Source organism: Dendrobates tinctorius, unplaced genomic scaffold (genome assembly GCF_039654945.1).
Source record: "Dendrobates tinctorius isolate UK_male_01 unplaced genomic scaffold, ASM3965494v1 ptg000191l, whole genome shotgun sequence".
Lineage (NCBI taxonomy): Eukaryota > Metazoa > Chordata > Amphibia > Anura > Dendrobatidae > Dendrobates > Dendrobates tinctorius.
This window is the reverse complement of record NW_027361858.1, coordinates 11,295,876-11,319,731: the sequence shown is the minus strand read 5'-3', so window position 1 is coordinate 11,319,731 and position 23,856 is coordinate 11,295,876. Positions and strand designations below refer to the sequence as shown.

The 23,856-nt window shown below is 45.2% G+C and overlaps 1 protein-coding gene across 2 annotated transcripts in view; it reads left to right on the top strand.

Moving 5' to 3' along the window:
* LOC141055752 (thioredoxin-like) overlaps positions 1-8,969 on the top strand; it is a 28,849-nt gene extending 19,880 nt beyond the window's left edge. The window contains exons 2-5 of one of the 2 annotated variants that reach the window (XM_073552446.1): positions 1,556-1,660; positions 2,986-3,045; positions 4,457-4,522; positions 6,824-8,969. In XM_073552446.1, the coding sequence (XP_073408547.1) occupies positions 1,556-1,660; positions 2,986-3,045; positions 4,457-4,522; positions 6,824-6,895 (303 nt within the window). In that variant the 3' untranslated portion in view covers positions 6,896-8,969. The remainder of the gene's footprint in view (positions 1-1,555; positions 1,661-2,985; positions 3,046-4,456; positions 4,523-6,823) is intronic. The other variant, XM_073552447.1, reaches the window with a different exon arrangement.
* Positions 8,970-23,856: the final 14,887 nt, after the last annotated feature.

The following is a 23,856-nucleotide window of genomic DNA, read 5'->3' as shown; positions in this document are numbered from 1 at the left end:
CTTACTGTTTCTCTTATTCATTCTCGTCTCAACTATTGTAACTCTCTTCTAATCGGTCTCCCTCTTACCAAACTCTCCCCTCTCCAATCTGTCTTGAATGCTGCAGCCAGGATCATATTCCACACCAATCGTTACAACGATGCCTCTACCTTGTGCCAGTCATTTTACTGGCTACCCATCCACTCCAGAATCCAGTACAAACTTATTACCCTCACCCACAAAGCCCTCCATTGCTCAGCACCACCCTACATCTCCTCCCTTGTTTCAGTATACCACCCTACCCGCGCCCTCCGTTCTGCTGATGACCTGAGGTTAGCATCCTCAATAGTCAGAACCTCCCACTCCCGTTCTCCAAGACTTTACACGTGCTGTGCCAATTCTTTGGAATGCACTTCCCAGGTCAATACGATTAATCCCCAATCCCTACAATTTTAAGCGTGCCCTGAAAACGCATTTATTCAGACTGGCCTATCGCCTCAACGCATTAACCTAATCTATCCCTGTGTGGCACAGCCAAAAGTTTTACCATAACCAGGATCCCCGCATCATGTTCCCACATGCTTTATGCATCCATTAGCCCTCTGTTTCTGTACTGTCACACACTTAACATTATGGCTGGTCCATACAATCAGGGCAACTGTTACCACCCACCTTTCATGTCTACCTCTTTCCTCATAGACTGTAAGCTTGCGAGCAGGGCCATCATTCCTCTTGGTATTTGTTATAATCTATGTGATTATTGTTATGCTGTAATGTCTATCGTCTGTACAAGCCCCCTCTGAAATGTAAAGTGCTGCGGAATATGTCGGCGCTATAGAAATAAAATTTATTGTTATTTATTATTATTATTATTATTGTTAAAAATACCTGAATTTTGACAAGGGGGCAGGTCTTTCCCCCTCTGACAGACGCCTCGCATCCATCAGTCATTTCTTCAGTATTTGGCGCCGCCTCCTCAGTGTTCTTTTGAAATGCTGGCGCCTGCGCTGTACTATAGTTTTGTGGGCATGCGCAGTTAGCACTGCCCGACGTGCCCGTGCTCTCAGATCACATCCCGGCCTTCATATCGCGCGGCCAGAGATCCAGCCCCGCAGTCGCTTATGATTTATTCACACTGCGCAGCGCAGGCGCCAGCATTTCAAAGGAACACTGAGGAGGTGGCGCCAAATACTGAAGAAAGAAATGACTGATGGATATGAGGCGTCTGTCAGAGGGGGAAAGACCTGTCCCTTGTCAAAATTCAGGTATTTTTGAACAATTTTAAAAAGGATTATTTCTGCGGTGGAAGGGATGCTAAGTAACAGAGCCACCTTGACAGAATGCAGCATTAGTGCTGCACAAGGTGGCTCTTTTACTTAAAAACGCCTGGGGGGGGGTGACAGGTTCCCTTTAAAATGGATCCATGCTTCAAAAGCTGGTGTGTATAATTTTACTTTTTTGAAGGCGTTTTGATAAAGACTTGAATACAGAAGTTTATATTTTTAGCAACAAGTTTATCATGAAAAGTATGCTTTTAGTAATATGTCACTACCTGACTATTGATTTCTTTTGACAGGAAGAATTTAATGCAATTATTATAAGTGGTGGAAATAAACTAATAGTTGTGGATTTCACCGCTGCGTGGTGCGGACCATGCCAAAAAATAGCTCCTTTTTATGAGGTAAGTTAAAACTTCAGATTGTTTTTATTTTTTTTTCTTCAGGTGGTTGTCTAGCTGTGTGAGCAGATGCCAGTGATCGAAGTGAACAAAATAAGAAACCTAACCTTATTATGCCGGTTACCCCCTAGAGGGAATCTTTCACCACTTTTGAGCTATGTAAACTATTAATATGGGTATATAGGCTATAGACAGCTGAAAACAGTCCTGCCTGTGTATCTCATATCAGATGTGTAGTTGCTGAGAAATCATCTTTCATCACTTTATATAACTGACCTCTTCCAGGCTCTGGGGAGGATGGTGTCGGGAAGATAATGAAGTACAGAGGCAGAGTTATCATGTGAATCGCGTCACTGTGTGCCTGTGTCTTCAGGTTTTCGGTCTTTAGGCTACTTTTACACTTACCGCATTTTTTGCGGTCCGTTATTGTGGCCCGTTTTTTGCGGTCCGTATAGCCTCATTTGTTGTGGTCTGCCACAATAACGGACCGCAAAAAAGTTTGCGGATTGCCGTTTTTTTTTTTTTTTTTTTCCAATACTTTGGAAAAAAACAGCGTACCGCAAAAACAAACTTCCATTTGTTTTTACGGCCCCATTGATTTTTGCGGGCCGATTTTGCGACCCATAGAAATATATTGGGGCTGCAAAATCGGCCTTCAAAAACACTGTAAGCGTGAAAGCAGCCTTAATCTCACTACTGCTCTGTCCCAGTGCCGTTGTTCCTCTTCAGTGTTGTGCCCTTCTCTGGGCATTGGCTTCACAATCCTATGCAGGCGAGTCACTGGTACGTCCGCTTCCAGTGTTTCTGTGCGTCGGAGAATGCCGGGAGCGGAAGTACCAGTAACTCATTGGCACCTGTGCTACTGCTTGAAAAATAGATGTTTTTGACTGCCAGAAAATGACGCAGCATGAATATAACATGAGGGTATGTGCACACATTCAATATTTGCAGCAGAAAAATCTGCTGCAGATACTGATGTGTTGGCACGCAAAATGCTGAATAAAGTACACTTTGTTTTCACTCATTTTTTCATTTATTTTTTAATGCTTGTTTCTCATTCGTTACAATGGTTGAAATCTGCAGCAAACATGCTGAAAAGAATTAACATGATTCTGCTTCAAGTCACAAATAAGCAACATGTGCATGAGACTTCAGGATTCTCATTTAGTTTCCTGGTATCAGGAAACCCTTCAGGTTTTGTGATAAGTTTGTCCAAAAACACAATGTGGGCATACAGCCTTAAAATAAATAAACCTGTGGCTAACGTCAGTAATTTGAGTTTTATTTTAAATTTGATCTTTGTTTAACCATTTGTGTTTGTTCTACAGTCCCTCGCCTCTAAATACCCTGCTATTCTCTTATACAAGGTTGATGTGGATAGTGCAGTGGTAAGATGTGTTGCTTTATTTTAATGCACTTGTCATAGATCTTTCAATGCCTTAAAGTCAATTTTAGTTTCATCTCTGTGACCGCCTCACAAGCATGATGGTGCCTTTTCCAATTCAGCCTCATAGATTGCTTGTTCCTTACTTACAGGTTCTACAGTGGTGTAGATTTTAGATTAGAACAGGAGACCTCATTTCTATATTTTAGAAGTGTTTATCGGTGTACCTGTTTATTACACAAATCACATGGAAATGGTGAAGATTCGATACATCCAATGGGGTCTCAAAAGATTGAAATTGCATGAGATCCTATTGTTAATTTGGAGGTATTCATTAAACACCTTCACCCACGAGCTATATATATTCTATTATGTTCAATTTTTGGGATATTGGGCTACGTGATGGCTTATTTTGTGCTCTGATCTACCATTTTTATTGATACCATCTTTGAGGTAGATACAATGTTTTGATCTCCTCACTAAATGTTATTGCAGTGTTGCGGTGCCCAAAAAAATGTAATTCTTTTGTCTTGATTTTTTATTTCTCACGCCGTTTGCTGATTAATTTGCTACATATTTTGAAAAAAAGGACTTCAACAAATGCAGCAATACCAAATATGTGTATTTCTCCCTGACTGCGGCAATTTACAGGTGGAGCTGCAGGCAAAGCTTTGCTCCACCTGTGATATTAAAAGAACATGATGGCTGATTAAGCAATCATCTGAATATTGTAGCTCTGCGTGCGAGCCTGTATCAAGGTCAGGGGCACAACACATGACGTAAATGTACATCATATGTCGTGAAGGGATTAATGACAGTCTTTTGACATTACCAATCCTATTTTAAAATCTCAGACACACAATGGAATTCTGTGAGCAGTGACTGCTGACGTCATGCTGATTGACAGCCAGTTCCCCGCTGCCTAACTGCGGGGAGCCAACTGTCAATCAGTATGACATTAGCAATCACGTCCTGTCATCAGAGCAGCCCAGAAGGAGAGCTGCTTTGTTGACCTGGAGCAATTGAATTGCTAGTGGAACAGACACTTGCCTCGGTTAGCAACTACCTGCATGTTAGTTTTTAGACCCATAGTGAAAAAAAAAACAGTCCTGGACAACCTCTTTTAATCTCTTCATGACTAGATCATTAATCTATTAATTAATAGACTTTAAAGGAAAGCAATAAGCAATGATTATGTCCTAATTAACATTTAATGGAATGAGATTCTGAAATTGCTGTTTATAGCACATATTTGTGTATTAGTGTAGCTACATCAGAGGTGACACTATGCTGTGACGTTCTGAAAACCCCTCAAAGTCTGAATGTCTGTATATCACATTGTCATTCAGCAGTACACTCTGATCTCTAGGGACGAGCTTTAGTTTTTCTTCACATACATGGTTTGTGTTTTTCAGGATATAGCAACTGAAAGTGGCATAAGAGCCATGCCTACGTTTCATTTTTACAAGGATGGAGAAAAGGTAAGGTCTCCATGTTCCATAATTATAGTGTTTGAGACATCCTTATAATAGTGTAATATTGCTATTTGCATGAGGGTATGTGTTCATGATCCGGAGTTCCTACGGGTTCAGCGTCAAACCCGCAGCAGCCAGATGTTACAGCATAGTGGATGGTATTTCAAGGAATCCCATATCCACTGTGCATCCACAGACATCTTCGAATCACCCGTGAAGACTGACATGCGGCACGTCTTTCCAGACCGCAGCATGTCAATTTCTCTGGCAGAAACAGTAGTCTCCGCAAGAGAAATTTCACCAATAGAATGTATTGGACGTGATGAATTTGCATGGTTCAGTGATCACAGAGGATTCACCTGTGTTCAATATACTGCAGCTCTTTGGCCGCAGCGAACATGTTCTGCGTCCAGAGTGCTGCTACATCTGGATTCTGGGCACCTGGTCTTATTGTATTGAGAGAAGGGGACTAGAAACCGGTCTGCATGCGACCACAAGCTCATGTATGAATGGTCACATGACGCACACTAAAACTGCATGGCATCCTAATAGTGTGTTTATTAAACGCTGTTAAGATACCACATATTGCTACTTTATTTTACACTTGGCTTGGAAAACCAGGATTTTTTGGCACAAAATCCTTAACCCCTTCATGACCCAGCCTATTTTGACCTTAATGACCAGGCCATTTTTTGCAATTCTGACCAGTGTCCCTTTATGAGGTAATAATTCAGGAACGCTTTAACGCATCCTAGCGATTCTGAGAATGTTTTTTCGTGACATATTGGGCTTCATGTTAGTGGTAAATTTAGGTCGATAATTTTTGCGTTTATTTGTGAAAAAAATGGAAATTTGGCGAAAATTTTGAAAATTTCCCAATTTTCAAATTTTGAATTTTTATTTTGTTAAACCAGAGAGTTATGTGACACAAAATAGTTAATAAATAACATTTCCCACATGTCTACTTTACATCAGCACAATTTTGGAAACAAAATTTTTTTTGTTAGGAAGTTATAAGGCTATGTGCACACGTTGCGGATTCCGCTGCGGTTTTTTCCGCGCGGAAACGCAGGTAAAACCGCAGGTAAAGTGACCTGCTGTTTTCCTGCGATTTGGTCAGCGGTTTTGCCCTGCGGTTTCACACATCTATGGTAGAGGTATGAAACCGCATTTGAAACCGCACAAACAATTGACATGCTGCGGTTTGCAAACCGCAGAAAAAACCGCACCGTCAGCACAGCATTTTTGAAACCCCATAGGGTTTCATTGTACTGTACTTGGTCAGCGGAACTGCTGCGTTTCCGCAGCGGCAAAACCGCTGCGGAAACCGCACCGTGTGCACACAGCCTAAGGGTTAAAAGTTGACCCGCAATTTCTCATTTTTACAATAAAATTTACAAAACCATTTTTTTAGGGACCATCTGACATTTGAAGTCACTTTGAGGGGTCTGTATGACAGAAAATACCCAAAAGTGACAACATTCTAAAAACTGCACCCCTCAAGCTACTCAAAACTACATTCAAGAAGATTATTAACCCTTCATGTGTTTCATATGAACTAAAGCAACGTGGAAGGAAAAAATGGACATTTTAATTTTTCCAACAAAAATTCAATTTTTTCATTTTCACATGGGTAACGGGATAAAACGGATCCTAAAATTTGTTGGGCAATTTTCCTGAGTACACCGAAAGTACATTGAGTACATTGAAATGAGAACTGGTCGTTTCCTCCTCACTAGAGTTTCACTTTCCATAGATCACTGTTCAGCGTGTGTCTGGGGGAGAAGCAGCTGGGTGTTTCTGCTCTCTGCACTGAGGCTGCTAGAGGGGGAGGATTTGTTACTGTGTGAGGTAGGATAGGCTTGTTCATGTGGACGGGGAGGGCCTGTTGCTATGGAGGGTGGGGTTGTTGCTATAGAGGGCAGGTTTTTAGTAGAGTAGGAGGAAACTACCAGTTCTCATTTCAATGCCAGAACACACCCCCCTTGGACGTTCTGCTCAGAATGAATATACTGATATCTAGAAAACCCTGCAAACTGGTGACAGAAGGTAAATTACTTATTGCCAACATTCTGCAGCCCAGATAAGCACTGAGATTATGTGAAAGGCCCTGACAACCCCTTTAATTGTGCCTACCTTCACAAAGTGAAGATAGCACAGGAGTGAGTGGAAAGGCTACAAGAACGGAATATGACATGATAGTTTGTGTGTTCTTTTTTTAACTGGCATGTTTAAATGAATTACAGGGCTTTACTTCATTTATTTTTTTTTTCATTGACAAGTAAATATGTCTCTCTAACCCTTCAGGTTGATGAACTCTCTGGTGCTGATCCTGATAAGCTTGAATCTTTAATTAAGAAGTGGACACAAGTTCAATGAAGATATTATCCAAAATCGCATGCAGATACTGTAATTTGCCTTAAGAAGTTGAACAACTGCATCTTTATCCACTACCTGTTTTACTGCCATCCTGTCCATTTCCTAGGACCCAGAGAAATTGCATAGTAGGACAACTCACTACCTCCACTTAAAAGGATTGTGGTCATTGGTAGAATTAATGAAGATTGGCTTTTCTGAAATGCTGCCTAACTATGGTCTCTGTAGAGCAGGCTTCATCTTCATCATAAAATTAGTTATCCCTAGACTCCCATATGTGCACGTACATAGAAGTGCTTGCTCAGACTGATACACAAGCACTTCAATGTATAATGTAAGCAAAAACTTTAGCTGCAAGTTGCCCACTATTTATTGGAAGCTGGCAAACCACTTTAATTTTCTGACCTATATTGTTTGGGTGTTTTGTTTTGTTTGTTTTTTTTATGACTGTCTACATTTCAAAATTGTTTGACTAGATGTAGGCTAGTTTTTTCGTTTTAACTGCTTTTTTTTGGTATGATCTTAATTTACAGAATAAAGTAGTTAACATGTACTATGAAGAATTTAAGTAAAAAAAAAATAGATACCTTATTTTTCTGACTATAAGACACACTTTTTTTCCTCCCAAATTGTGGAGGAAATGGGGGTCGTCTTATTGTCAGGATGGCCGAGGTGGGAGAGTGGTTTTGGCAGAGCAGCAGGTCATAGAGGCAAGAGCCGGCAGCTCCTGCTAACTCCTGTACCTGTTGCTAAAGAGAAATCAATACTCACTGCATTCCATGCCCATGGGTGGGGTGGGCAATGAATATTCATTTCTTTTTGGCATCCTGGTATGGTTGGTCCCATGCTTATTCTGGTATTATTGGCCCCATCCAGGTCCTGGTATGCATGGCCCATCAGAATAGATTAAAAAAAAACCAAGCCATTACACTTACTTTCCTCCGCTCCCTCGCAGTGTCCTGCTCCATTGCCTGCATCTGCCGGAATACTCACCGGCACTGTTCATCGCAGAGAGCAGTGAGCATGCATCGCTCTTCAGTAGTGCGCAGTGTCAGCCACCGGCTTCCTGCTGCTGCCGGCGGTCATGTGTACCGATACTTAAGAGACATGAGTATTCAGAATATTGATTTCTCTTAAGTATCAGCACACGTGGCCGCCGGCAGCAGCAAGAAGACTCCAGCTGACACTGCGCGCTACTGAAGAGCAATGAATACTCACTGCTATCTGCGATGATCAGTCCCGGTGAGTATTCTGGACGCTGTGCTCTGCTTGTGAGCAGCGCATGACATCCCTGCCATGCACTGCTTACAAGCGTTAAGCAGCTGCTGGCGACAGAGCAGGACACTGAGAGGGAGCGTCGGGTAGGTAAGTAATGTTTTTTTTTTTTGTTTTTTTTTTTTAAATCTTTTCTGATGGGACCATGCATACCAGGATAGGGGTGGGGCCAGTCATACCAGGATAAGGATGGGACCATGCATACCGGGAAGGGGCCAGTCATACTAGGTTAAGGATGGAGCCCTGCATACTTGGACGAGATGGAGACCCTGCATACCAGTATAGGGATGAAGAGCGATCATTCCTGCCAGGATAAGGGGGACAATTTCTACCAGGGTAGGGATGAGGGGGACGTGCATACCAGGCTAGGGATGAGGAGGCATGCATACCAGGATGGGGATGAGGGAGCCATGCATACCAGGATAGGGATGAGGGAGCCATGCATACCAGGATAGGGATGAAGGGCCTTGTGTATCAGGATGGGGATGAGGGGGACCATATTTACCTGTATAGGGGACATTAAGTACAGAATTGGTCACATTTTTTGCTTGTTTTTTTTTTCTAATTTCCTCCTCTAAAACCTAAGTGTGTCTTATAGTCCAAAACATATGGTAATATTTCTATTTAAGAAACCATAAGTACAACTATTTATGAAATCATGCGTACAGTTAGGACTACTTTACTGAAGATGTTTGACCTTCTTTTTAGTTCAGAACTCTGTTCTTCAGAATTCTAGGATTTCCCAAATTGCAATAACATTTTCCTCCCATATGTTTTCATTAAAATTCTCCAAGAAACTAAACTATGTTTTGCAGAATTGTTATTTCCAAGAACAATCTTAATGGATAAAATAAATACCCTTTGATTCACTGTATTCATGACGTGTAACATATGCCATTTACAAATAGTTATAAAATAAGATATTTTTGCCTAGTGGAGAACTGGGCAAAGTGCGACCTGAGTGGCACATGCGACCCTTTAGCTGTTATGTGGTGGACTTGGATAGCCAAAGGGCTAAATACTGTATAGTGGCTTCCTGCACCATACGGCTACCCCCTGCCTGGCATCTCGCTTACATCTGTGTTCTCAGGACTCGCATACGTTTTTCCAGGATAACCTTGTATGCGGCTTGATTCATTCATCCTTCACAAAGACTAGCCTGCTCAATTCCAGCCTTGCTGAAGCATCCCCAGATCATCACCGATCCTCCACCAAATTTCACAGTGGGTGCAAGACACTGTGGCTTGTACGCCACTCCAGGTCTCTGTCTAACCATTAGGGTAAGTGCACACGTAGTTTTTTGGTGGTGCGGATTTTGTAGTAAAATCCGCAGATAAGTCCTGTGGTTTATCTGCGGATTAGCCTGCGGTTTTGCCCTGTAGTTTCACAACTCATAATGGATAAGGTGTGAAACCGCAGCGGTTCTGCACAAAAGAATTGACATGCTGCGGATTGTAAACCGCAGAAAAATCCGCAGCATGTGCACAGCGTTTTTCAGTTTACCATTGAAAACAATGGTACTGTACAACGCACCTAAATCTGCTGCGGACCCGCAGGGCCAAAACCGCTGCAGATCCGCAGCAGAATCCGCACCGTGTGCACATACCCTTAGATGACCAGGTGTTAGGCAAAGCTGAAAATTAGACTCATCAGAGAAGATTACCTTACATCAGTCCTCTATGGTCCAATCCTTTGACATACTTCAGCCTGGCTCTCCTTTGCTTCTCATTGATGATAGGCTTTTTTTCTACCTTTACATGACTTGAGCCCTGCCTCCAGGAGTCTGTTACGAACTGTTCTTGCCGTGCACGTCACCCCAGCTGCCATTTGCCATTCCTTTTGTAGGTCACTTGATGTCATTCTGCAGTTGCTGAGTGACATTCAGATAAGATAATGCCGTTCAGTGGATAGTCGTTTTCACCCTCTGTTGGTCTGTAGCTTTGTTGTCTCCAATGTCTGCTGCTTGACCTTGTTGTAATGGACTGCCGTCTTATAAATTTTAAGGATGGAGGCAACATGACGCTCACTGTATTCTTCTGCTAGTAAAGCCAGAATTGAGCCCTTCTTTTCCTCACTCAAGACTTTTCAACTCCTTTGGCATGGTTAAAAGTTAATTTTTCATTCTTATTACTTTTGGGATATTACTAGCCCTTGTTTTGCCATCCAGCTTTATCTATTGCAAGAGGATTGTGAACACCACAGCAGGGTTTTTTCTTTATCGCCTTATTGGGGGACACAGATTACCATGGGTGTATGCTGCTGCTGCTAGGAGGCTGACACTATGCAAAACAATAAAAATTATCTCCTCCCCGGCAGTATACACCCACCGACAGGCACCAAGCACCTCAGTTTGTGCTTAGTGTCTGTAGGAGGCGGACCGGGATCTCCCCAGATCCGCAGTTATTAATCCATTTTTTCCTTTAGGGTTTAGATCGAACCTTTTAATCTTTTCTCTTTTATCTTTCAGGTTTTTTCCGTCGGGAAACAGGGTATAGTTATCACCCTGATTTCCCATATCGTGCGGCTGAGCAAGCAGTGTGGTGTCACCCACATCGCAACTCTCAGTACCGCAGGCAGGACTTTTTCCCTATCACCTTCCGGTGATAAGGGTTGTGGACAGGTGGCTGGTCCTTGCCGAATCCCGCTCCTCACCCCTTTCTCGGGACAGGGCTGAGAGGAAGACGGCGATCGCAGGAGGTTCAGGCTGTCTTCTGCAGGATGCGGGTACAGAGGACCCCCCCCAGCGGCCTGCCGTTTCTCCGTGGGCCCCTGTGGTCATCCTCTTCAGGGACGTCAGGTAAGTGCCTGTACGTTCCCTCCGGCCCCGCATAAGCTCCGTGAATGGGAGAAGTTGGACCTTGGTGATTACAGGTCCACAATTATTTGAATTTCCCGCCCTCTCTGCCAGCCGCGCGCTCACGCCGCTTGCTTCTCACTCCCAGGGAGACACTGGGGATTCGTCCACTCACCACACAGCGTCACAAGCAGGGGAGGCAGACTTCCCAGGGCCACTGTCAGATAGGCTCCGTTATGTCGGCGTAGGCATGGGGCTGCGGCGTCTTCCTTTCACTTTCCCTCAGCGTTCTCTCTCCTCCCTTCCTGAGCGCGCTCTTTTCAGCGTGCCTTTTCTAGCCCATCACAGGTCTCCTTTTCTTTTGATATGCCAGCCTCCTCCTTCGGCCATGCCCTCTCCTTCGCTGTTAGCCAGTCACGGCGCAGCCGCTAAGCTCCGCCCCCAGCCTCCAGCACAAGGATTTCCTGGATTTTCACTCCTTCCTGCGCTGCTTGGGGGACACTTCAGCGTTTTCTGCTGCTCGCCAGAATCTCGGTAGGCTCTGCTCTGAGGCAAAGATTAGCTCTCCTCGGCAGTTATTCCCTAAATTCCTGCGGCCATTTAGTGCAGTTTACTTATGCCCAACCCGTCAGGGGATCTCTGCTTCAGGCCCACCGCTATCTATTACGCCTGTGCGCGCTGTAAAAAGAAGTGGGCATCGGGTCAGTCGTCTCCATTCTGCCCCCCCTGCAGTCCTTCAAATATGTCAGCATCTCAGGAGCGCACAGAGTCCCGGGCTGAGGGCACTCTCCCCTCCTCCCTCCCCCCGGAGTGGGCCGTTGTAATGTCTCAGTCTGTATCTGACTTGACAAAAGTATCATAGTCGCTGGTCCAGGTGTTAGAACGATTACCTCAGCTATCTACAGCCACCTGTGCCCCGACCGCCTCTCAGGGTGAGTCGTCCACACCTGACCGCGACCTTCAGAGAGACAGACAGGGCAGGAGTTCTAGGAAGCGGGCTCTGTCTACTTCGTCCTCTAGCTCGCAGGGCACTTCTGCTTCCCCCAGACCTTCCTCGGATGACGACCTGCAGTCGGGCGATGACTCTCAATCAGAAGCTAGTTCGGAAGGGAACAGTGTTTCTAAAACACGGGACATGGTCGATAGCCTTATTTCAGCTATCTTCCAAACGCTAAAGATTAAGCAGGATAAGACTCCACCTCAGGAATGCTCTGTTCTCCTTAAACGAGCAAGACCTCCATCTCGAACCTTTCCCAATCACAAAGATTTCGATACTACCTTATCCAAACACTGGGAGCACCCTGAGCAACGTTTCTCGGGCCGCAAGTACTTAGACGTACTGTACCCCTTTGACGCAGACCTGCTCACAAAGTGGTCCAAGGCTCACGAGGTGGATCCTCCAGTTTCCCGGATAGCCTCAAAAACGGTGCTCTCTCTGCCAGATGGGGCATCGCTTAAAGATCCTACTGACAGGCAGATTGAATCTCTGGCTAAGTCTATCTTTGAGGCATCTGGCGCCTCTCTCTGTCCTATCTTCGCATCCGCCTGGGTGGCGAAAGTCATTTCCGCTTGGGCTAAAATTCTTCGCAGGGGCATCTTAGCATCAGCTCCTCAAGATGAGTTGGCGGATCTTGCAGATCAGGTTAACCATGCGGGAAAATACCTTTTGGCCGCCTCCTTGGACGCGGCCGGCTGCGTAGCAAGGGCTAACAGCAACATAGTAGCTGTACGCCGAGTCCTCTGGCTAAAGTCATGGAATGCGGACACTACTTCAAAAAAGTCGCTTACCAATCTGCCATTCCATGGCTCTAGACTCTTTGGTGCAAAGCTGGATCAGATAATTTCCGATGCCACTGGTGGTAAAAGCACTTCGCTTCCCCAGTCTCGACCAAAACGTTTTTTCAACAGAAAAGGTTTTCGTCCATTCAGGCCCTTTCGTCCCTTCTCTGCCACGGAGAGATCTGCTCAACAAGATCGGCCGCCCTCCACCAGGGAGCGGGATCAGAGGAAACCTTCCTACAAACCCGCTCCTCGCTGGAGATCTAGAGGACAATATTCCAGATCTTCAGGCGCCAATTCCGGCAGATTTTCCTCTAAGTGACGGGTCACCCCCACCTGGAATTTCTTCCAGGGTGGGAGGCAGACTTTCCTTTTTCGTGGATGCTTGGCTGTCCGTTGTCGACGACGCTTGGGTCAGAGAAATTGTCGCATCCGGATACAAGATCGAATTTGCTTCACCCCCGAACAGACGTTTTTTCCGGTCTCGGCCTCCGCGACAGCGGTCCCAGACTCCGGGTTTTCTGCAGGCCATTTCCTCCCTTCTTTCCGCCGGAGTCATTGTTCCCATTCCCTCAAACGAAGGTTTTCCGGGTTCTACTCCAATCTCTTTGTAGTCTCGAAGAAAGACGGCTCTCTTCGTCCAATTCTGGACCTCAAATTGCTCAATCGCCACGTGAAGATTCTTCATTTCAAAATGGAATCTCTTCGGTCGGTGATTGCTTCCATGGAACCCGGGGAATTCCTCTGCTCGGTGTACATTCGGATGCCTATCTGCACATTCCAGTTTGTGTGCAGCATCAGAAGTATCTTCGATTTGCGATTCAGGGAGACCACTTTCAGTTCACGGCCCTTCCTTTCGGCCTAGCTTCAGCGCCCCGTGTTTTCACGAAGGTGATGGCGACCGTCATGGCCATCCTTCGCTCCAGAGGGATCCTCATCATCCCTTATCTGGACGATCTTTTGATCAAGGGTTCGTCTCGCCAGGGCTGTCTCCAGAGTCTGCAGATAACCCTGGACACTCTCGGCCGCCTCGGTTGGCTAGTCAACAAGGAGAAGTCCATTCTGACCCCCACCCAGCGTCTGACCTTTCTGGGCATGGAATTCGACATGAATCTAGCCCGTGTTTTTCTTCCAAGGGAAAAATTTGCGACTCTTTCCAAGGGCATCAGGACTCTCAAGAGGCCTACTCCCATTCCCATTCGGTCCTGCATGAAGGTCCTGGGGATGATGGTGGCTTCCATGGAAGCAGTACCCTTTGCGCAGTTTCATCTTCGCCCCCTCCAGCTGTCTCTGCTTTCAGCCTGGGACAAGACCACGTTGTCCTTGGACCATCCTATTCGGCTCCCTCTCAGAGTGAGGCAATCTCTCACTTGGTGGCTACGGCCAGCGTCAGTTCTCCAAGGGAGGTCCTTCCTTCCGCCTCAGTGGCAAGTCGTCACCACCGATGCGAGCCTTCTAGGATGGGGAGCAGTGTTCCATCAGAAAGCGGCCCAAGGACGCTGGAATCCACAGGAGTCTCTCCTCCCAATCAATCTTCTGGAAATCAGAGCAATCTTCCTGGCCCTTCTTCATTGGCAGCCTCTCCTCTCCGGCAAGCCGGTCCGTATTCAGTCGGACAACGCCACGGCCGTGGCGTACATAAACCATCAGGTGGGCACGCGCAGCAAGCAAGTAATGTCAGAAGTGGCCAAGATATTCCGCTGGGCAGAACGTTACGTTCCGGCAATCTCCGCCGTCCATATTCCAGGGGTGGAAAATTGGGCAGCCGACTTTCTGCGTCGCCAGGGCCTAGGGTCCGGCGAATGGTCCCTGCACCCCACAGTCTTCAATCAGATATGCCACCGTTGGGGCACCCCGGATGTCGACCTCATGGCATCTCAGATGAACCACAAGGTGCCGCAGTTCGTAGCCAGGTCCAGGGACCCTCTAGCCGTCGCATGCGACGCGCTGGTGACTCCGTGGTCCCAGTTTCAACTTCCTTATCTGTTCCCGCCTCTGGCCTTGATTCCACGAGTGGTCAAAAAGATAAAATCGGAAGGCGTACCAGTGATTCTAGTCGCTCCAGATTGGCCAAGATGGCCTTGGTACGCGGAACTAGTCAACATGCTCGCGGACATCCCCTGGAGGCTTCCAGACCGTCCAGACCTTCTCTCGCAAGGCCCCCTTTACCACGAGAATTCTCAGTCTCTGAGTTTGACGGCATGGCTGTTGAGACCGCAGTCTTGAAGGAAGCAGGTCTGTCCAGTCAGGTTATTCAAACTATGATCAGAGCCAGGAAACCAGCCTCTTCCCGCATTTACCATAGATACTGGAAGGCTTTTTTCCGTTGGTGCGATGATAAAAAAGTCTTCCCAATGTCCTTTTCTATCCCATCTATCCTTGGGTTTCTTCAGTCCGGATTAGAAGCGGGTCTGTCCCTCAGTACGCTCAAGGGCCAGGTTTCTGCTCTCTCTATCCTCTTCCAAAGAGAGCTGGCTTCTCTACAGCAGGTAAAAAACTTTCTCAAAGGGGTTTCCCATGTGGCTCCTCCTCATCATTCGCCAATAGACCCGTGGGATCTCAACCTCGTTCTTAGCGCTCTCCAGAAGGCACCGTTCGAGCCTCTCCAGGACATTCCTTTGTCTCTTCTCTCGTGGAAGGTCACCTTTTTGATCGCCATTTCATCCATCAGAAGAGTTTCTGAATTGGCGGCCTTGTCATGTCGTTCCCCTTACCTGATTCTCCATCAGGACAAAGCCGTCCTCAGGCCCGTTCCTTCCTTTCTTCCAAAGGTGGTTTCCTCTTTCCATATCAATGAGGATATCGTTCTTCCTTTTTTTTGTCCGGCTCCCTCTCATCCGCTTGAGAAGTCTCTCCACAAACTGGACGTAGTTAGAGCCCTGCGTGTCTATCTCGCCAGGACTTCTTCCTTTCGTCTGTCCGATTCCTTGCTGGTCATCTCTGAAGGTCACCAGAAGGGCCTTCCGGCTTCCAAATCCACGATCGCTCGCTGGATTCGGTCTACCATTCTGGAAGCGTATCGTCTTCAGGAAAAACGACCCCCTCCGGGAGTAAGAGCTCATTCCACCCGGGCTGTGGCGGCTTCGTGGGCTGTTCGTCACCAGGCTTCGGCCATGCAAATTTGCAAGGCCGCAACCTGGTCGTCTTTGCATACCTTTACGAGGTTTTACAGGGTTCATACCCAGGCCTCGTCTGATGCTGTTGTTGGTAGGAAGGTTCTGCAGGCGGCGGTGGCTCACCGGCCGACTTAAGCCCTTCCGTTACTTTTGTTCCTTATTGCTGTTCCCACCCTTGGGACTGCTTTGGAACGTCCCATGGTAATCTGTGTCCCCCAATAAGGCGATAAAGAAAGATGGATTTTTGGTTCTTACCGTAAAATCTCTTTCTTGGAGCCTTCATTGGGGGACACAGCACCCTCCCTGTTTAATTTGTACCGTGTTGGGTCTTAGAGTCCCTTGTTGGGTTGGTACATATGTTTAGAGTTTTCTCTTTGCTTCTCCTACTGCTTTTTCACCAACTGAGGTGCTTGGTGCCTGTCGGTGGGTGTATACTGCCGGGGAGGAGCTAATTTTTATTGTTTTGCATAGTGTCAGCCTCCTAGCAGCAGCAGCATACACCCATGGTAATCTGTGTCCCCCAATGAAGGCTCCAAGAAAGATTTTACGGTAAGAACCAAAAATCCATCTTTTTATACTTTCCTTCGTTAAATAAGATTTGGTTCAGGTCATCCCCTAATCAGAAGCACATTAAGTAGAATGAGGTGTACTCTGGTTGGAATTCAACTGACACTGGAATGGAATGGCTGTCAGACATGTAGAGAAGCTGATTTTTATAAAACTGTGCATCGTCTCCATATTTTTGCCAGAGCCGTATATATGTGTGCTGTGTTCTTATCCTGCAGTCACTAACAGGCGGGTGGTGGAGGTTTGGTTGGGAGTGTCTTGCTGTTTATGAAATTTAGCCGTCTGATGTCTGTACCTGTTTGTACTGTTATGCCTGTGCCCTTTGCCTGCTTCTTCACAGCTTGTATGTGTCATTTACAGCTTCCCTCCATGCTGAGACTTGTCACATACAAGCTGTAAAGAAGCAGGTATTGGGCACAGGTATAATTGTACAAACAATAGGTTTGACCAGGGTATATGTTGCATACCAGGAAAGATGAAAGTTCCACGCCCCCCTTCCGATCTGTGACTGCAGGGATGAACGCATAATCGAGGAGATGGCTTGCATAACAAGCCACTTACCCTGATATGTACAGTAATATTCTAAAAGAGAGGAGCAGCACTCGGAAGCCTAAAGAGTACATAGAATGGCAATTGAAAACCGTAATGTGAATGAGCTTTTATTATTTTGACGTTATTTTGACATGAATACATTAAAATCTCCCTCGAGTTTCTCTGTATACTACATGATGGGAGTACCTCTGTATACTACTTGACTGATATATCCGTCCTGGAGCTGGTTGGAATAGGTAGAGAGAACTCTTGAGTCTTCTCTACAAGTGTCAGATATCGGCTAAATTAAAGAGGTACTCCAAGGAGATTGCAGTAATGATCTCGGGACTAAGATCTCGAGAGATGAGATCTCAGAGCTGAAATGTCATCTCTCGACATCGTAGTCCCGAGATCACCATGTGCGCATGCGCCGCCCCCGGCGGCGGCCATATTGCCGGAGTCCATCACACAGACGGAACTGTGAAAGTGCCCGGGGCTCTGGCCTGTCGCAAAATGTCGGCAGAACCCCGGGCAGTGTCGGAGTCACCGTTGGGCACCAGAGACACTCACAGCACCGCCGGGCACCCGAAGACACCCGGCAGCAGCACAACCCCTCCTGGCCGCAGCACAAGACCCCCGCAGCAGCGCGCTGTACATCGGAGCACCCTCTCATCCCTGCCTGTGGCCTACAGCATCACCCCACTCCTGCCTCCTCCAGCAACGACCCTGGGACCCTGCTTCACCGCAGCCACCACCCCCGGTAAGCAATAAGACGCATGGATTATAAGAGGCACCACCATTTTATTAAAAAATATTTTTTTCTTATTTTTCTCCTCATAATTTGTGGTGCGTCTTATAATCCGGAGCGTCTTACAAATCGAAAAATACGGACGGTATACATATTTGGAATCGTCGTGTCCGTAACGACCCACTTTGTAAAACTTGTAAAACTTTCCCACTAGTTAACCCTTTCAGTGCACTGTTAAAAAAAAATAAATAAATAAAAAAAGCAAAAAACAATGCTTTATGATCATATCGCTGAACCAAAAGTGCAATAAAACGCAATCAAAAAGACATGTACCGTATTTTTCGGACTATAAGACTCACCGGACCATAAGACGCACCCCAATTTTCAGAAGGAAAATAGGGAAAAAAATAATGTGTCAAATGGGGGTCCGTCTTACAGTCCGAATTCAGCTTACCTGGGAAGGGATCCGGCACAGGTGGAGGAGTGGTCACAGGGGTCATTCAGTGGTCCAGGCTCGTGCAGTGGTGGCTCTGTGCTGGGGCAGGTTGGTCTGGAGCAGCTGGGCTGTGCTGGGGCAGGTGGGCTGTACTGGGGCAGCTGGGCTGCGCTGTGCTGGGGCAGGTGGGCTGGGGAAGCTATGCTATGCTGGGGCTGGAGCATCTGTGCTGAGGCAGGTGGGCTCTGTGGGATGAGGGTGGCGGCTCTCTGAGCTCCGGTACAGGGGCGGCGGCTCCGCCGGCATTTCCTACAAGCCCGGAGGCCCCCGCACATCCCTTGCTGGCCGCCGCCATGTTCCCGGAGGCCACCGCAACATGGCCGCCGGGAAGATGGCCGCCGGGGACGGCGCATGCGCAGGTTCAGATCTCGTCCTGAGATCTCACTGCTGAGATTTGAATCTCGTCCCCCGAGATCTCGGGACGACATCTGAACCTGCGCATGCGCCGTCCCCGGACCGCGACATGGGGGCTTCTGGGCTTGGAGGAAATGCCGGCGGAGCTGCCGCCCCTGCAGCGGCGCACAGAGAGCCGCTACCCCTGCACCGGAGCACAGCCCGCTGCCACCACTGCACTACAGAGCCCCGCGGCACCCGCACCAGCCTCGGAGGTAGGAACATTGAGACCATAAGACGCACCCGACACTTTCCCCCAAAATTTTTGGGGAAAAAAGTGCGTCTTATGGTCCGAAAAATGCGGTAAATAAAAATGGTACAGATGAAAACATCGCCTTGTCCCGCAAAAAACAAGCTGCCAAACAGCTCCATCAGCAGAAAAATAAAAAAGTTATAGCTCTCAGAATAAAGCAATGCAAATATAATTATTTTTTCTATAAAATAGTTTGTGTAAATGCGCCAAAACATAAAAAAAATATAAAAGCGGTATCACTGTAATCGTACTGACCCGAAGAATAAAGCGGTCTTACCAATTTTACCATACACGGAACAATATAAAAAAACAAAAGCAATTGCTGATTTTTGTTCATTTTCTCTCCCAAAAATCAGAATAGAAAGAGATCAAAAAATGTCATGTGCCCGAAAATGGTACCAAAAAAAATCGTTAGCTCTTCCAGCAAAAAAAACTACCCCTCAGATGACATTGTTGGCGGAATTATCAAAAAATCATAGCTCTCAAAATATGGTGATGCAAAAACTAGTTTTCACAATAAAAAGTGTCTTTTAGTGTGTGACAGCAGCCAAACCCGATATAAATCTGGTATAGCTGTAATCGCACCGACCCGAAGAATAAAATCACCTAATCACTTATGCGTTTGCGGTTGCAGATCATTGGCAAGTGCTATTTTCCCGGCGAATTTTTGAATGTACACAAGCCACGCCCAATGGGCATGTTTATGTATATTCTTGTGTATGCACACGCAAAGCGTACGCATGTGCTTGTGTTCGTCTGCGTTACAATAGACTGTATTGCGTTTTTTCGACGCATTCCTTCTGCAATAGGCCGCATGCAGAAGGCAGCGGCAAATTGCCGCCTCCAAAATTGCAACATCTTGCGTTTACCGCATCCAGCCAGCAGACGACGAAATGACGCATGCGTCGTAAAACGCGGCAAAAAGCATACAAACGCATGTACCTGCGTCCCCAATGTTAAAGACGGGGAAACACGACGCATGCAGAAGTATGTGGCATAAACGCGGACACAACCGCAAAAGTGAAACCAGCCTTATTCCTTGTGTCAAGCCACTGATCACCAATAGAATATGCCAGAAGAGTTTTGGGCCAAGGAGAAAAAGAACTGGACTGTTGCTCAGTGGTTCAATGTGTTGTGTTCAGATTAATGTAAACTGCATTTCATTTGGAAATCAAAGTCCCAGAGTCTGGAGGAAGTTTGGAGAGACACACAATCCAAGCTGCTTGAGGTCTAGTGTGAAGTTTCCACAATCAGTGATGGTTTGGGGAGCCATGCCATCTGCTGGTGTAGGTCCACTGATTTTTATCAAGACCAAAGTCAGAGCAGCAATCTACCAAAATGGGGGATATACATACAGTTGGGAAAATAAGTATTGGATATACTACTGATTTTGCAAATTTTCCCACATACAAAGAAAGGCGAGGTCTATAATTTTTTTGTAGGTACACTTCAACAGTGAGAGCCGGAATCTTAAAAAAAAAAAAAAAATTCCAGAAATTCACATTGCAGGATTTTTACATAATTAATTTGCGTTAAATTGCATGAAAAAAGTATTTTATACAATAGAAAAACAGAACAGAATATTTGGTACAGAAATCTTTTAATTACAAAGGTCAGACGTTTCTTGTAGTTCTTGACCAAGTTTGCACACACTGCAGCAGGGATTTTGGGGCACTCCTCCATATATGTTTTCTCCAGATCTTTCAGGTTTCAATGGGAAACATTGAGTTTCAGCTCCCTCCAAAGATTTTTCATTGGGTTCAGGTCTGGAACTTGGCTAGGCCACGTCAGGACCTTAAAATGTTTCTTATAAAGCCACTCAGTTTCTCTGGCTGTGTGTTTCGGGTCATTGTCATGCTGGAAGAGTCAGCCACGACCCATCTTCAGTGCTCTTACTGAAGGAAGGAGGTTGACCAAAATCTCGCGATACGTGACCTCATCCAGCTTACTTTAAATATGGTAAAGTTGTCTTGTCACCTTTGCAGAAAAGCACCCCTAAAGTATGATGTTTCCCCACCATGCTTCATGTCCGGCGCCATCTTGGAGACAAATTTTGTATTTTTCCGCTAGCAAAATGGCGGTGGCGCCTGTGCGGTATCATTTATCGTGTTACGAAATATTGTACTGTGCCATTTTGAGGAAGAAAATTTATTTTCTCAAATTTATATCACTAAATAAAATGAATATATGGATATTATAGATCAGATCATGCTTCAGCACCGGCTCTGCATGATGAATGTAATTTTTTTTTTTCCTCCAAACAATTAGATATACAGTATAAATAGGGAACAGGTCACTGAGGGATCAGTGACCTGTCATAAGCCAAATAGATGAATATGTAAGCAGAGCACCACATAAAGTCCCCCTCCCAGGTCCACCCTGAAGTACGAGAATCTCATTAACTGAAAACTACAAATAAAAATTAAACAACCACAAGATGGATTTCATCAACCAAGGTATCATTTTAATAAGTATAATGGCGCCAACCTGACAGTATATATAGGTTACTCAGTTCAATTCTGCTTACAGGTTCACTTTAACCCCTTAACGACTGCCGATACGACTTTTAATGGCGGCAGTTAAGGGTACTTATTCCTCAGCGCCACTTTTTAACAGCGCTGAGAAAAAAGTGTATAGCGCCCTCTTGTTGGATATTCTGGTGGGTCTCTGCTACGGACGGTAGCCGAAACCCTGGAGAACATGATTCGGGTCAGTTTTTACCAACTCCATTGTTGCGATCACTGTTATTCACGGAATAATGGTGACTGCAAAAAAAAAGTCTGATTTCCCATTTAATTTCTCTCTCCTCTGATGTGATCTAGCACATGAGAGGAGAGAAATGGGGTATGCCGGTACCTACGGTGTCTCTGGACCCTCCTGCACTCCCCGGTGATGTCCCCAGCCATCAGCATCTTCTTCCAGTAAGAAAATGATGGGCGCATGAGCAGTGCGCCCGTCAAGATCTGCCAGCCGGCACCTGGCAACAATAGGAAATGTTTTCTAGTGGTTCATTTTGATCACTGTGGTAGACCTTATGACAGTGATCAATATAAAAAAAAATAGTAAATCAACCCTTCCTGTATCACCCCCTTTGTTAGGTAAAAATAATAAAATAAAAAAATGTATATTTCAATTTTTCGGCTAAGGTTGGGGTTAGGGTTGTGTTGGGCTTATGGTTTTGGCTAGGTTTATGGTTAGGGGTGTGTTGGGATTAGGGCTGTGTTAGGGTTGGAGTTAGAATTGGGGGGTTTCCACTATTGATGTTTCCACATCAAGGGGTCTTCAAATGCGATATGGAGCCCACCATTGATTTCTGCTAATTTTGCTTTCAAAAAGTCAAACGGTGCTCCCTCTCTTCTAAGCTCTGCTAAGCGCCCAAATAGTGGCTTTCCCCCACATACGGAGTATCGGCATACTCATGAGAAATTGCACAGCAAACTATGTGGTCTATTTTCTCCTGATACCCTTGTGAAAATAAAGTTTGGTTCTAAAGTAATTTTTTGGGGGAAAAAAGTAAAATGTTCATTTTTTTCCTTCCACATTGCTTTAGTTCTCGTTAAGCACCTGAATTGTTAATAAACTTCTTGAATGTGGTTTTGCGCACCTTGTGGGATGCAGTTTTTAGAATGGTTTCACTTTTGGGTATTTTCTGTCATTTTGACCCCCCTCCCAAACTCACTTCAAATGTGAGGTGGTCCTTAAAAAAAAAATGGTTTTGTAAATTTTGTTGGAAAAATGAGAAATCGCTGGTCAACTTTTAACCCTTATAACATCCTAACAAAAAAATTATGTTTCCAAAATTGTGGTGATGTAAAGTAGACATGTTGGAAATGTTATTAACTACAGTGTGTCCGTAAAGTCATAGTGTACTTTTGACCAGTCACTGGAAAGCAACAAAAAATGATAGAAATGTGAAATCTGCTCCAAATAAAAGAAAAACTCTCCCAGTTTCATACCTATTCAGAGCAGTTCTATGTGGGCTCCATTTGTTGCCCTACACACATCCAAACGATAGTGAAGTTCTTTCTCACGTGTAAGGATGTCTGGTGTAACAGAGTGAATAACGTCTGTGATTCTTTGTTTTAAGTGATTAACGTCGTTGATACGTTCAATGTACAAATGTTGCTTCACATAGCCCCAAAAGTAAAAGTCTAAGGGTGCCAGATCCAGGGATTGTTGTATACTTTTCAGTACACCATGACTTTACAGACACGCTGTATTTTGTGTGACACAAAACTCTGATTTAATGGCACAAAAATTAAGTTTTAAAATTGCAAAATTTTCAAAATTTGCAAAACTTCTAATTTTTTAATAAACACAAGTCATATCGAAGAAATTTTACCATTAACATGAAGTTCAAAATGCAAAAAAACCCTGTTTGGGAGAGAAGAAACAGACAGGGCACCGCGATTTAAGTGCTTAAACACAATATTGTAGTCTTTAAAGGGTACACAATTTTATGCACTCACCTGATAGAAGACTAATATGGCTTTAGATTGTGTATCCTCAAAGATCCTTCCTTCTGGGATACTTTTTCAATAGACAGGGCTTGCAGCTTTCCTCGGGTAGATCCAAGTGAAAGAGCCAGATTCAGGCTCACTCAGGAGGAGTAAATCAAGAAAGGCACATCAAGCCCATGAATGGCAGCGCTTCCCAGGACTCACATGCAAAGATGATATTTCATATTTTTTTTTATTTGATACAACGTGTTTCGGATACAGTGTATATCCTTCATCAGGTAAAATAAAAACACAGTACAAATCCTAATAATGTAAAATTCAGTTACAATTATATATAGTAGCAACCTTTTACCACAGTGTCAGAAACTTGATTTAGGGTGTGGACCAAGTTCATGAACACACCCACTGATTGATCCAACCTGTTTTTATGAAACCTGATGAAGGATATACACTGTATCCGAAACGTGTTGTATCTCCCCTTTTTTAACCTATCAAATAAAAAAAAAATGAAATATCATCTTTGGATGTGAGTCTTGGGAAGCGCTGCCATTC